The 13,902-nt window shown below is 46.6% G+C and overlaps 1 protein-coding gene across 2 annotated transcripts in view; it reads right to left on the bottom strand.

Moving 5' to 3' along the window:
• Nucleotides 1–13,902, bottom strand: part of STOX2 (storkhead box 2) — a 204,010-nt gene that overhangs the window by 95,056 nt on the left and 95,052 nt on the right. The window contains exon 1 of one of the 2 annotated variants that reach the window (XM_032869876.1): nt 5,334–6,629. The exons of the other annotated variant lie outside the window; for it this stretch is intronic. Within the exon in view, the coding sequence (XP_032725767.1) occupies nt 5,334–5,499 (166 nt within the window). The 5' untranslated portion in view covers nt 5,500–6,629. Of the gene's footprint in view, nt 1–5,333; nt 6,630–13,902 lie in introns of those variants that run through there. 2 annotated transcript variants of the gene reach the window in all.

Genomic DNA, 13,902 nt, shown 5'->3' with positions numbered 1-13,902 from the left:
GTTCTAGGAATTCATCCGCAGGGATGAGAAACACTGAAAAGAGAAATGATGTAACAATAACACAAAAGCCCTCCGGGGACACAGGGAGGATGAACCGGACTGGAAGAGAGGTCAGTCTAGAAGATACCGTAACAGAACCGAGGAAGATTTAAATGACACAGAGGAAGAAGGAAGGGCGGATTTTAGAAATATTTAGGCAGTAGAAAATGGATTTTCTGACCAACTGGTTGCACATTCCAATGTCACATAAAAATAGTCTGGGGATTAACTACTTAAGGAAAAGTTTACTATCTACTTAAAAATTACCCATGTCATTTCTTTCCGGAGTTACTGCGGTTAAGGTTAATTTAGAGCTGACTACTGACTACATTCTTACGAACTCTAAGAAAACCTCTACTCTATCCCGTACAGAGGAAGCTCCACGCAGCTTCTAGGACCGATCTCCAAAAGCCTGTCCTAAATTCGAAAGTCAGCATGTTATGCCACCAGCGAGGATCTAACCAGATTTTGTTTCTTGGTTATAACTGTAACTGAGCATAAGCAATCGTGTACCAAAGAATATGCTATTGTCTGAACTGTCCTAACTCTCTGGGGCACAGGGAATTTAAGCCAGAATTGCTCTCCAGGTATAAAAATGTGAAGGCTTTTTATACAATATACTCATATTCCTTTTTTTTTTTTTTCAAATAAAAACGTTCACGAGAGTGTAAAAGATATTGAAATACCAAGAGAGGTGACCTTTTGTGAGCGCATTCATGTTCTCCTGGGAAATAAAGAATAAAGTCATTCACCACCAAGTGAAATATTCCTCACTTCCACTGGCCTGATGAAAGGAGTCAACACAGGTAGTTTCAAATTAAAACACAGTTGGAGTAGCTGGCTGGAAATGGATCTCTGCAAAGAGGGGAAAGGAGGCGACAGGATGCTGTTTATTAAGACTTGCATATGATTAGAGCTCCGTCCATCATCTCCCACCCCCATTACTCTGATTGCCGGGACAAGCCCTGAGCATATTTAATGCAATGCTGGGGGATGGCGGGAATTAGGATTCTCTTGCAAAATGAGCACTGTGCCCACATATCCCACATACGGGGAAGCACATGACTCCAATAAGCAGAAAGGGCAAAGGTTATATCTAACGATTTCTGTGTGAGTGCTCGGAAGTCCTGTGATGGCTCATTACAGAGGCACCACGGGGCCCAATTCTGTAATGGAAGTGGGGACCAGAAGGACCCGTTACAGACGGGAAGGGAGGTCATGTTACTCGCCGGGGACACAGCTGGTTGGTGGCAGGCCCAGATTAGAACCTCGAGTCTCCATCCTCCCCTCCCAGAAAACTCTCACGTCTCTTAAAATAACAGAACATAAGGAACTGGGACACGCCATCAGCTGTGCCCCAGAATTCGTTTCTATAAAATGAAAACAAATATGCTCATCAAAAGTGGTGGGCTCGTCATTCCTCCCCACCAATGGTATTAGTGAGATGGGCAGACAAACCTGATCTCAATTTTCTTAAAACATGTCTATTTGGGCCTTTCTAATGACTCTGTCTTTCCAAATCCTTTAAAGCCATAATATTAAAACTGTCTGCTTTCCTATTCTTTAAAATGCCAAGTATCCGTCTGCAAGAGCCATGACTTTGGAAGTATCTCCCGTTAAGCAACCCCCTTTTATGAACACGCCCTGGAGAACCAGTCTCATGGAAAAACTACTTTCCAAACCGGATCTACAGAACGCCCCCGAACTTGGTGGCATTACACATGGAACACCCAGGGCTAGGGGAGAAGGCAGTGAAGAAAATGGAGTCAGTAGCCCGATTTGTGTGAAGAGGTCACTGGTCACACCATTAACAGACACGGCTCTAAACAGTTTCACCAACAAAAGCTTTGGCCCCTTGAAAATTATCCCATGGAGGTCTGGGATCATGTTTTCATATGTAAAGCACTACGAATTATACAGCTATTTCCCTCTTTGGGGAGGGAGGTTTACTTTTATCTCTAGTTAATTGCTATAGTCATTTCTAGTTTTAGAAAACGCAGAAGAATGATCCCACCTCCATTTGATCTAACCTCTTTTCTTCTTCAGAGAATGCAATGCACATTGAGTTATTCATTTTGATTTGAACAAAAGGCAAGATTTTCCCCCCTTCTGTCCAGAAACTACCAATGGGAAATTAATATTCAAGATGAACAATGAGCTCATCCCATGGCCCCGGGACGTGCTGGTTGCCAGGAGGAGGCCTGTGAATTCTTAGGATTATTTTAGATTTGGTAGCATGAATTGGGAGCTTACATAGTCATAAAAGCCGCGGTTTTCAAGATTTAAAGTTTCACAATTCTCTATTGAACCGTGCTTCTTACAGGATCTCTTTTTAAGTTTTATATGCGCCTATCCGAACCTCTTGAGTTTCAATGTAGTTTATCCTGAAGCTATATGAAAAAGCCCAGGCTAAATGTCAAGCCTATTGCTATAAATCACATTTCAAACTGGTAATTACTTCTGAGTGGAGAGAGGGCTGTTTGAAATGGTGCTGTCTCATTAGAAAGCTATTATGAACGCCTGCAATTCTGCCTTAATAAACAGAGTGAAACTTCCAGTATCTACTGTATGACAGGTACGCCAGACCAAAACAACAGCTATTAACACTTCCAAGGATATCTCTCTCTTTCTCCTTTCCTAACGCTAAAAATTAATTAATTAGTTAATTAATTAATTTCCCCCCATATTTTCTAGGAGTATTTGTTGGGGGGGGGGGGATGGATTTCTAAAAAGAGTCTCAGCTGAAGTTATTTTAAGTTCCTTAAGTAACTGGGTAACTTATCTTGTCCTTTGAACTCAGTAACAAAAAAGCCCTTCTTAGTGAAAATGAACTGTGATAATACCAGTCATCATCATCCCAAATGACTGGACAAACAGAAAGAAGAAATATGAAAAGACTCATGGGTTTCTCAGCTGCTTCATTTTCTATTCCATTTTATGTGACAAAGGCTCTGTTTGTATCCAGAGTCACTAACTTGATACAAGTGGATTTCCTTTACATTTCTTAAGAGGAAGAACTTCCTGTAAATGATCTCTGCATGTTTCAATATACCCTCTATTCCTATCAAGGCTCGGATTTGGAAAAGAGCCATATTTGAAAAGGAAATTGATAAGATACCCCCCCCACACACACACACAAAAGATGCACATGACTGATTTCATCCATTCTCCCAGTGTTCATTGTAAGTGTCTGTCTTAATATTACTATCTTACTATTGCCTTCCATTAGCACCAATATCTTGTATTCCATGTTCTAGCTAACATTTCTAATGATGCATAAATGATAGCTTTCTGTCCCTGGGAAAAACCATATTATATCCAACCCTATGGCCCCATGAGAATCTAGCAAGGCACTCTGCTCTTAGGGGACACTCCAGAAAATGCTGAATGAATGACAGCTCTTCTTGCCTCATCTCTCGTGTTTCTTTTCTCTGTGGGTACCTAACGTTCAATCGGCATAGAAAACCACCAAACTGAAACAGCTTATCTTTCAATATCACTCTAAGACCAGCTTACCATCTGCAGGTCAAGAAATGAAAGAAAAAAAGAGAATCAAATAAAATTAAAAGAGTTTCTTCCCTGAGCCCTCAAAAAGACCTTGCAGAGAGGTACTTTAGCAAATAATGAAAATGTGCTGGTAATGAACTAAGCCAAAGACAGATAAAAACAGGCTCCATGGGAATATGCCTGAAATTGTTAAAGAACTCACAGGTTTGTTGAAGAAATTATGGCCACCTGCCCTCCTATAGCCTAACACCTGGGGTCAGTACTAGTTGCTGAAGAGGGATTCAAAAAGAGGGAAGCCATTCAGTGTGGAATGAAGACATTCAAACCCAAGCATTTGAAACCTGGGATTATCTAAACACTTCGTGCAGACATGCGTTTATGTACATATGTGTTTTGTCGTTAGATTTCAATTTAGGTGTGTTTCAAAATTTACTATCCCAAGTCTGAAGAATGTAGCAACCACAGTAGTGTTTAACTGAAATTACTAAAGTATCAACTGTCCTTGTCACTTCGCAAATCTGGCTTTTCATGAAAGAGAAAAATCAAGGGAGTCTTATTGCCAAAATAGTACAACATCCTTCTGTTGCCAGATTTTGCAATAAAAAAGATGGTTATTTTATTTAGGTTTTATATTTATGGAAATGTGGTCACAAGACATTTTTAAAGCATGAGATCCTGGCCCCAGTTTAAAAAAAAAAAAAAAAACCTTACTGTTTTAGGGGAAAGATAGCAGAGCTACACTGTGAATACCAACCACAAGCTTAAAGCAATCTTGCCAGTTAGGACAGGGCTCAGAATGATTCCGAATAGTGTGTGGTTTCCAATACAGCCTCAGCTCTTCCATCACATCACCTTCGGCAGAAAATTAATTCTTTCGAAATGAAGAACGAACAGAAATTGATGTCTTCTACATCACTGCGTACAAGTGGTCGGCAATCAGTAAGGAGAAAACAAGGAAGGAGTTCCAGGATTTTCCTCCTTCAGCATTTCCTCCGGTACGCTATCCCTTGGGTTCCCAAGTCACAACCAAAGCCATTCCGTCGTACTGCCAAAAGGGAACCGACTCCTTCCGAAACGCTTTTAACAGCACTGCGTTTTACGATGATCAGCCCTTTCCTGAAGCCCTCGTTCCCGTGTACCGTTGTGCTCGCCCTTCCTGCCTGACATGCAAACACAGCCTCCATGCTTTCCATACAGCCTAATTCAAAGCCACACATGTTAGATCCACACCGAATCATGGGAGCGTTCCATCCGCATCCACACCATGACCCCACGGAATGCATTCAATGAGCGCCAACGGAGTTCTCCGCGTGCACCTCGGACGAGCCAGCGGCGTCCGTGGGGGCTCTTCCCCGACTCAGGCCATCCAGAACCGTGCACGGAACCTGTTCCCTTTTAAGAACCCGGGGCTGCTGAAATACCCACTAGGATAACTGGCCACAAGGCAGGAGCCGGCAGCTCGGTCCTGCAGGCGGCCACAAAAGCTCCCGGAGGCTGCCGCGCGAGAAGATTGCAGTCATTTATCTCCTGCAGCCAAAACGCCCGGCACGGCCCCCTCCCTCATTTTACCTAACTAATAGCTCTCCAACCCCATATTGAGAGGGCCTGCTGTGGATCTTGCCGAGGTACAAAATGGTGGATGGGAGCTAATTTTTCCCTGCTTTCCCCATAACTTAGCGCATCCATCACCGGCCGTCCTCCCACCTAAGCACCCAGGCAGCGGCGGCGCACCGAGCGCGCCCCGCGGACCCGGCCCGGGGAGGGGGGACAGAAACGCGGGTACCCACCTGATGTCATGTAGCCCCGCGAAGCCTGGGGCGCGAAGGCCGCGGGGAAGCGCTTGTGCAGGCGGTAGTCCTTCTCGCTGCGGGACCTCATGCGGTCCGAGGCCCGGTCCGAGAAATCCGAGCTAGGCCAGGCTCGCCGCAAGGTTGTGCTCCGGGTCTTCTTCATGGTGGGGAGCGCGCGACCTGCCGCCCCGATCCCGGGGGCCTCAGCGCCGGGGCGCAGCGCGCTGCTTCATCCGTCTACGGCGGGCACGACCCAGGCGGACTCTGCGCACATTTTCCCAGCCCCTCCTCGTCGGCGTCTACACCGCCAGCGGCGGGTCCGGCCCTCCCCACGCCCCCACACACCCCCACGGCGAAGGCTCCGATTTTACACACGTCCCACAATGCATTACACTTCATTTGCAATCCGCCCGGCTTATAGCTTCCAGATTCCTGGGGGGAAAGGCACGTTAGGAGGCTCCCCGGCCAGGAGGAGGCGGGGAGGGGGCGGGCGGGGTGGGGGCGCCGAGACTTGCAGCGTGAAAGCAATGGGAGCGCAGACAATGGCCCGATTCAGCGCAGGAGTGCTTAGCCAACTGTGAGCCACGGCACAAAAGACCCAAACAAATGAGGAAGCCGAGGCCTCCGGGGCTGACCCGGGATCGGGCGCCCGGGAAGCCGGAGGGGAGGCGGCAGGCCCTCGGCACCCGGCGGCTCAGAGCAAGGCGTGGGGCTGACAGGGTCCAGGTCGTGTCCCCCAGGGCCTTTCGGCCGCGCGGCCCGCAGTCCCGGGCGCAGGCTGGCTCTGCCTCCCCTGCAGTCCTCGGGAGGCAGTCTTCATTACAGAGGCTCGGATGGGGGGCGCGTGTGCACGGGGAGCCGAGCCGGCTCTGCAGACAGCAGCTGCGGCAGGCGGGCTCCTGCGGAATCCAGGAAGAGCCCGAGTCGTCCTCGCAACTGCAGCGCCTCGTCAATCTTCCTCCTTGTGAGGCTCAGGGTGGTGTGCGTGCTTGTGTGTGTGTGCGCGCGCGCGCGCGCGTCGACACGCGTGTGCCCCCCTACACATGCATGCTCCTACTTACTGGCCGAGGGGGCGTCGGGAGCCATGGCTGCCAACGAGGCCGTGCCTGCCGATCCACACCCGCACGGTGGCACCGCCGCTCGGTCGCGAGCGCGCAGAACCGCTCTTGAAGGGCAGGAAGCAGGGCAGCCGCCCAGTCTCATGCTAATCACCGAGCTGCCTTAAGTTAGAGCACCGATCGCTGCAGGCTTCTCTTTTTCATGTAAAACAGTCTGCGGCGGCGCGGGGGCCGTGGGCCGGTGCGGGGGCCGTGGGCCGGTACCCCGGCCGCGAGTCAGCGCCTGGATATTTACATATTTTTAGGATGCTCCCTCCCCCTCGCGGAGAGAGCGAGAACCCCCTCGGTGGGAACTGGGAGGTCTGCGGTGCCCTGCCTGGCCCACCTGCGCCAACCTCGAGGCCGGCGAGAGCCAGAGGAGGGGGCGCCACCGGGGGCCCCTGCGACAGCCGCAAACGCCGGGGCACCTGGTCCACGCCGCCTGGGAGACGCAGAGGTGGCGGCCTCCGGCTCTTCCTCTCTCGCCCTCGATCCCCCGTGTGAGTCACCAGCCGCCCGCTAACCTGCATTCAGGTTCTTTACACCGCCCGGCTCTGCACAGCTGCTTCGGGTCCAGCAACCAATCGCTAAAGGACAACAATGCGCGCGACGCGGGAGGCGGCGGGGGGGGGGGGATGCGCCGCCCCGGCCGAGGCGCGGGGCCCGGGACGCCGAGGTCACGCCGAGTTAAAGGCGCGCGGTCACAATGCTGCGAACCCCGACGACGCTGGGCCGCTGCCGTTTTTTGTTTTTTGTTTTTTGTTTTCAAAACGCTCATACCCCCATTTGGATTTCCAAAAATGCCCGGGCGTGATAAGCAGCACAGATAAACCTCATTTTTCTTTTCCAGCATTGTTTTATCTTTTTTGCGCTTTTAAAAAAAAATCACTAACGATGCAACGTTCAAAATCATTTTTTTAAAATGCTGTAGTTTCGTAGCCACAGCTGCCAAGGTGCAGAGACAAGGATATGAAATCTTTATGGGGCTATGATCTTATCAGGCTGATACAGCAAAACAAAAACAAAAAACAAAGCAAAACCCAGAAAAACAGCAGGCTCTAAGGATCTAAATGGTTAAAATTCAAGAGTTCTAACGCAATTCGATGCTATTCCGAGGTTTGAAGGGGGGGGGCGCTGCAAGGTTCTTGAAGAACTATGCGGAGGGGGCGGGGCTTAAGCCACAAGCATTAGATAATCTAGAACTAGAGCTTCCATTCAGTGTCTTAAGGCTGCGCTCTGTCACCTGGAGCCAGCGGAACTAATCCATCTCTTGGGATGCTGGGAGGTAAACAAACAAGCTAACAAATAAAATCACTAAGTATCATACAGAACTTATATTTACACTTAACAAAATTGAGTACTATCTGTAAGACAATTGGCTAACGGTCAGTGGCACTTTTAAAAAGTTAGGAAAGGCTAGTCCCCCAAAAAGGCACATTTTGCTAAAATGTCTTCTTTACTGTAAGAACAGAAAGGCTACTGCATTAGAAGCTATAGAAGACTAAATGAGTCCAGAAACATAGGGGTAATATAAAATAATTGTATTAATGACTGCTCGAGATACTGACATTTAGATAGCTCCATCCAATTCAACATACAATTACTCAGTACCTCCCATGAGCCAAAAGTGGTGATATGAATGATTATTACAGTTATAACTGAAGGCTAATGGTGACTGCTGTGGCACTGTGGTATTTACTCATTCAGCAAAGAATTACTGACTATCTAGAATATGCCAGCACTGTGATGCGTGCTGGACAAACAGAACACCACACACAGCCCCACACAACTTATGGTCTCGGTAGTAAGCATAGAAATGCACAAAGTGTGACACTCTCTACGAAGAAGAAAAACTTCCACTAAAAAAAGTGACAGTTCATCTGAGACTGGGATGAGGAGGCATCCAAGCAAAGAGTAGGGAAAACGGTGTTTCAGAAAGTGGGAACAGTAGCACATGCAAAGGACCTGAGGTAGGAAAGAAGTGTAGCTTCTGCTGGAAGAAGTTAAAGAAGGCCAGTGTGGCTGGAACTGCAGCATAAGAGAAGGCGTGTGATGAGGTCATGGAGGAAGGCGAGAGCCAGATCCTGTAAGGACTTGCATTAAGTGCTCTGTAGTCTATCCCAAGTGCATTGTGAATGGCTGAAGGGTTTTAAGCAAAGAAGCAAGGGATAGTTTTAGAATTTCTATATAGAAGGGGCTCAGCAGAGGGAATCTGTTTGAAGGAAAGTGTCAGCCAGGAATTTGCTGGGGAGCAAGCTTGAATCGTCCTTGATCGAAAACTGAGAAAATATTCACTGTGTGTATGAAAAAACTGGGGTGAGTCGATGGAGCTTTGGGGAGGAGAGCAAACTACACTCAGCCACCTCTGGATGCTGGCCTTGCAGGGAGTGGCATTGTCTAGTGCCCATAAACAGAGTACCCTTGAAGGCAAGGTCAAAGACCCAGACACATCAGAATCAGAACAGGGCTGGCTCAGCTGAATGGGGTCAGATGGTCAAGTAGGCGAGGTAGGGACAGTTACGTAATTTATCCATCCAAATCAGACGACAACGTCAAAAAAGGTTATGAAGTTAAGGCTTGAATCTAGCAAACAGCATATTATGAAACCGATCTTGTGTGGAAAAAAGTGGACGCGGAATCCCGTTACCGTAGTCACTGCTAAAATCAGGCTCAGTGTGTCCACTGTCCTATGGAAACATTCACTCCGGTCGTATGCGATCTGTAGGTCCCGCATCCCACCAGATTCAAGTCTCTTAACCTACATGAGATGATCATGTATTTGGGTTATGAACTGGGTTAGGAACCTCACAGAAGCTCAGTTACATAATCCAGTGTCCAGTACTCAAAAGTTTAGAAATAAATGGAGAAATGATAAAGCAAACCAGGTTTACAGTATTAGTGCTTTTTAAAATCAGGCTTAAGAATCATTTGTACACTTGGTATTTACATATCAGATTAGAGACTATCAGATTATAGACATTTATTAGATACATATTTGCTTTGCGATTCTAATTCAAATGCACACTTGATTTTAGACTTGTAAACTTTAAGTTGAAAGATATTAAGAATTCTGACTTTGAAATTCTCATTTAAAACTTCAGCTTATTAGGTTTATAAGAGTTTAGTGAACTTAAGAGTTATAAGAATATAAACTCCATGAAGGCAAATAATTTTTCTGTTTTATTCATTGTTGCTCATTGTTCCATTTTGTTCATAGCTGCATCTCCAGTGGCTAGAACCACTTGGCATGTATTAGATGACTAATGAAGCCAGAGTTAGTCGTCTGGAAGATTTTGTTTGCAATCTTCCCAGTCATACATACTAACAGCTTTTTAAAAATTCAATATACCAAATTTATTAATGCAACTTAAGGTTTTTTTTTAAGATTTTATTTATTTATTTGACAGAGATCACAAGTAGGCAGAGAGGCAGGCAGAGAGAAAGGAAACAAGCTGCTTGCGGAGCAGAGAGCCCCATGCGGAGCTCGATCCCAGGACCCCGGGATCATGACCTGAGCCGAAGGCAGAGGCTTTAACCCACTGAGCCACCCAGGTGCCCTGCAACTTAAGTTTTTAAGGGAATGTGCTTAACTATGTTTCTAAATGGAACTAATCCTTGAGTAGAGGGATTTTAGTCTAAATTTGAATTAATCAAATGTTTTTCAAAGTTCCCCCAAGAGTTACAGTTTTTATTTTATTTTATTCTTTTAAATTTACAAACACAGCTAACTGAATCTAAAAACTTCAGCACATTTTTATTTTTTCAATGTGTATCTCTAGTAAAAGAAAATCCGATTTTTGAATTTGCACCTCCAGTACACTGAACATTAATTAAAGACCCAAATATCTGTAAACCATCTTTGCTGTGCACAGAAAGCCCCCCTCAGACAGTAGAAAGCCCATACTGACTACAGACTGAACATGGGATAGACCGGGGAGAAACCGAATCACTGGAGTAAAGGCTGATATGAGTGAGAAATAAACATAAATATACACATAAGTGGTAACAGGTCTAAGCCTTGACCCTGTAGCCTAGAAGGGACAAATTTCAGACCGGGACTTCCTAAGCACACAGTATCCTAGGATGCAGGGATGCCAACTCATAGAACACTGTCAACTCCCATTGGCATATTAGACTCCTCAACCTGGAACATCTAAGGGGCATTCCATTGAAGCTGCAGCTAAAGTTGCCCATGGCCTCATTTTTCTGCCCAAGTATGAGTAGAATGGTAAGAGATCTAAGTGTGCAGAAAGGAAAGCGTCATTCATGTCTGTTATGTGATAACGTGCCTGGAACTTTGTGATTAAAGTATATGTCAAACAAAAATCAGAATTCTTTAAATTTTTTAATTTTTTATTTTTCTCTTTTTATTTTATTTTTTTAGAGTGAGAGATAGTAAGTAGAAGGAGAGAGAGAATCTAAGCAGGCTCCATGGCCAGCGCAGAACCCGACACAGGGCTCCATCTCACGACCCTGAGATCATGACCTGAGCTGAAATCAAGAGTCAGATATTTAACCGACTCAGCCACCTAGGCACTCCTAAAAATCTGAATTCTAAGTCTGATAGTAATTTCTCTTTCTGCTTCTTCCAAAAACATGATTTGCAGATGATATTAATAGGTTACTTTGACTAATGAGCTGACTAGTTAAAAAAAAAAATGGCGGGGGCGCCTGGGTGGCTCAGTGGGTTAAAGCCTCTACCTTCGGCTTAGGTCATGATCCCAGGGTCCTGGGATCGAGCCCCACATCGGGCTTCTCTGCTCAATGGGGAGCCTGCTTCTCTCTCTCTCTCTCTGCCTGCCTCTCTGCCTACTTGTGATCTCTGTCTGTCAAATAAATAAATAAAATCTAAAAAAAAAAAAAAAAAGGACCCTTGAAGTTGGGCAGTTGTGTGGTTGAGGTTGTAAATCTGGAAAAGAGCATGCCCCTGAAGGATAGAGCTAATTCAGAGGCTTGTGAGATGGGAAATTGGGGGAATTTCTTATGGGACACATATCTACACTCCTAAATCCCTATATATACATGTTTGCACATTCATAGGGCACCGGACATGCTGGCCTCCGAAGGGAGTTAACTGAGGTAGTTGACCAAGGCTCTAACCCCAGGGCACTTGTGCCCACATGTTGTCTTCCTTAATGCAGGCTCCAAACTGCTAGTTACAATTTTAACAGAAAGCTCCAGCACGTATGGTCTTTCTTAGAAGATGCTAGACAGGTGGTGGCTGAAACAGCCCAAGAAGTGGTAAATCCACAGAAGAAAACACATTTCCTTGTCACTTGCCATTCACTCCCTCCAGGGCCGTAATGAGTAGTGGTTGTCAGCGAGTGCCACCCTCAAAGACCGTGACGTACAGAGATGGAGAGATTGACCAAGGAGAAGTAACCAAGAGGGGCCTGAGTTTGGGAGGCCTGCTGACGGAGGGCACTGGCACCACTGTGATGCGGCGCGTGTCTCGATGCCAGACTGATGGCAGGCGGAGTCACGCAGGGCAGCACGGCGTGGGGATGCCCAGGATACGTGGATTCCCTGGGACAAGTTAGTCTCTGAGTTCCATTTGTTTTGTCATTTGTGATGGTAACAATATCTCTCTCAAATCTTGTAGAGAGGATTTGAGGTTCACTACTAACAAGTGGAAAGCATCAGTAAAAGCTAGCCAATGTTATTACCATTGACCACCGAGGGAGGGAAGCATTTCAAAAACTTGAATCCTTTCTAGATCCTTTTGTTCACCTGTGAACCCTGCTTTGTATCAGATTAACAGAACAGACTGGATTCCCGTGGGGGCCAAGGTTGCTAGCAGGGAAGACGCTGATGCGGTGGGTGTTGCTGAGTTGCAGAGTTGAAATACACAGCATCCGCTCGGGGGGTCACAAAACAACAAAGACAAAAACGACACCCAGTCCGGCTAGAGCCTACTCAGGAGCTGAGGCATTCACTGCCTCGCACACCTGGATTCAAGTGTCAAAGTCACTGGGATCAAGAAGAGAGTCCAGAGAAGGTAGAAAGAGCCTGAGTGTCCATCAATGAATGGACGAACAGAAGGTGGGCTGCCCAGACCATGGAAGGGTGCTCAGCCTTAAAGAGGAAGGCATTCTGATGCGGGCCACACCGTGGGTGAACCGTGAAGACATGAAGCTAAGTGCAAGATCCCAGACACAAAAGGACCGTATGGTTCCCCTTAAATGAGGTAGTATCTAGTGTAGACAAACCCACAGCCACAGAACAATCGTGGTCACCAGGGCCGAGGGAGAGTGGAGAAGGGAGCTTAGAGATGAGTGAGGAGAGTTTCCATTTGGGAAGATGAGCAGGTTCTGGAGGTTGATGGTTGCCCAACAATGGGAATGTGCTTCATGCCGCTAACTCAGACATCATCGAAATGGTAACTGTTTTTGTTATGTGTGTTTCATCGAAATGGTAAGAAGAAAAAGAATGGAGGACATGAAACAAAGCCACCCTCAAGAAGTGGTTTTGTGCGTGCACTGTTGTCAGGAGGGTGAGCTAGTGCCGACTGGCCATTTGACCAGCCCACAGTGGTTGCACACCTCTTCTCCCTCATCACCTGTGAAAACACAGGCTAACATCAGGAAGGCCAGGAGCACAGAACACAATCAGAAGCAAATCACCGGACCAGGCGCCACCCAGCTCTTAGTGGGAAAGGGGTCCTTCAAGGATGCATCTGAATTTGGAAAGATCAAGAGAACACATTTTTTAAGATTCCTTTTAGGTTTACAGACACTGGAGTTTTTGCTCCTTAAATGTATACTAGGAAGGGAGGGAGGGAGGGAGGGAGGGAGGAATATTAATGAACATTCCATTCTAACACTCCATTCCTACCAACCGGAAAAGTAGCCTGAGCAACAACACGGGGTTGGAAATCAACAGAGGAAGCTGATGGTCTCATCCACCTGAAAGTAGGGAGATGTACCAAAGAGTAAGCAACAGGGATAGAAAGGTTTTTCAGGGCAGTTGGTGGAGGGAGGGCTTAAGACTCAGGACGAAGAGACTGTGCATAATTCACAAGGAAACAGGGCATAATGAATATGGAGCAAAGGAGAGACATAACTGGGTAGTATTTACAAATTTAATCCTCGGGGGACTGGCTGAAACAGGCAGGAGGAAGCTTTGTGCGGTGCTGGAAATATTGTTACAACTGAACTGTGGCCACGGCTGAAAATTTCACAAATGTATCAACACATACCAAACATTTAAAGATGGGTGAATTTTATGGCATTTGAATTATACCTCTCTAATGCTGTTTCAAAAAAAAAAAAAATTACCCAGCCATAGAGTGTTGGATTACCTGGAAAAGAAAAAGACCTGCGCCCAAAGACCAGCTGGGAGCCTAGAGCAATAGTGTGGCTGACACGATGCGAGTCTGAATTTGAGTTCTCACTGGAAGAATGGAGAAGTGTGGACGGGATGCTGCGAGGTTAGAACCTGTAGACCCACACAGCTGATCTTACAAGGGG

The sequence above is a fragment of the Lontra canadensis genome, unplaced genomic scaffold, assembly GCF_010015895.1.
Source record: "Lontra canadensis isolate GAN:19392208 unplaced genomic scaffold, GSC_riverotter_1.0 scaffold39, whole genome shotgun sequence".
NCBI lineage: Eukaryota > Metazoa > Chordata > Mammalia > Carnivora > Mustelidae > Lontra > Lontra canadensis.
The sequence above is the reverse complement of the archived record's forward strand: the minus strand, read 5'-3'. Positions and strand labels throughout refer to the sequence as shown.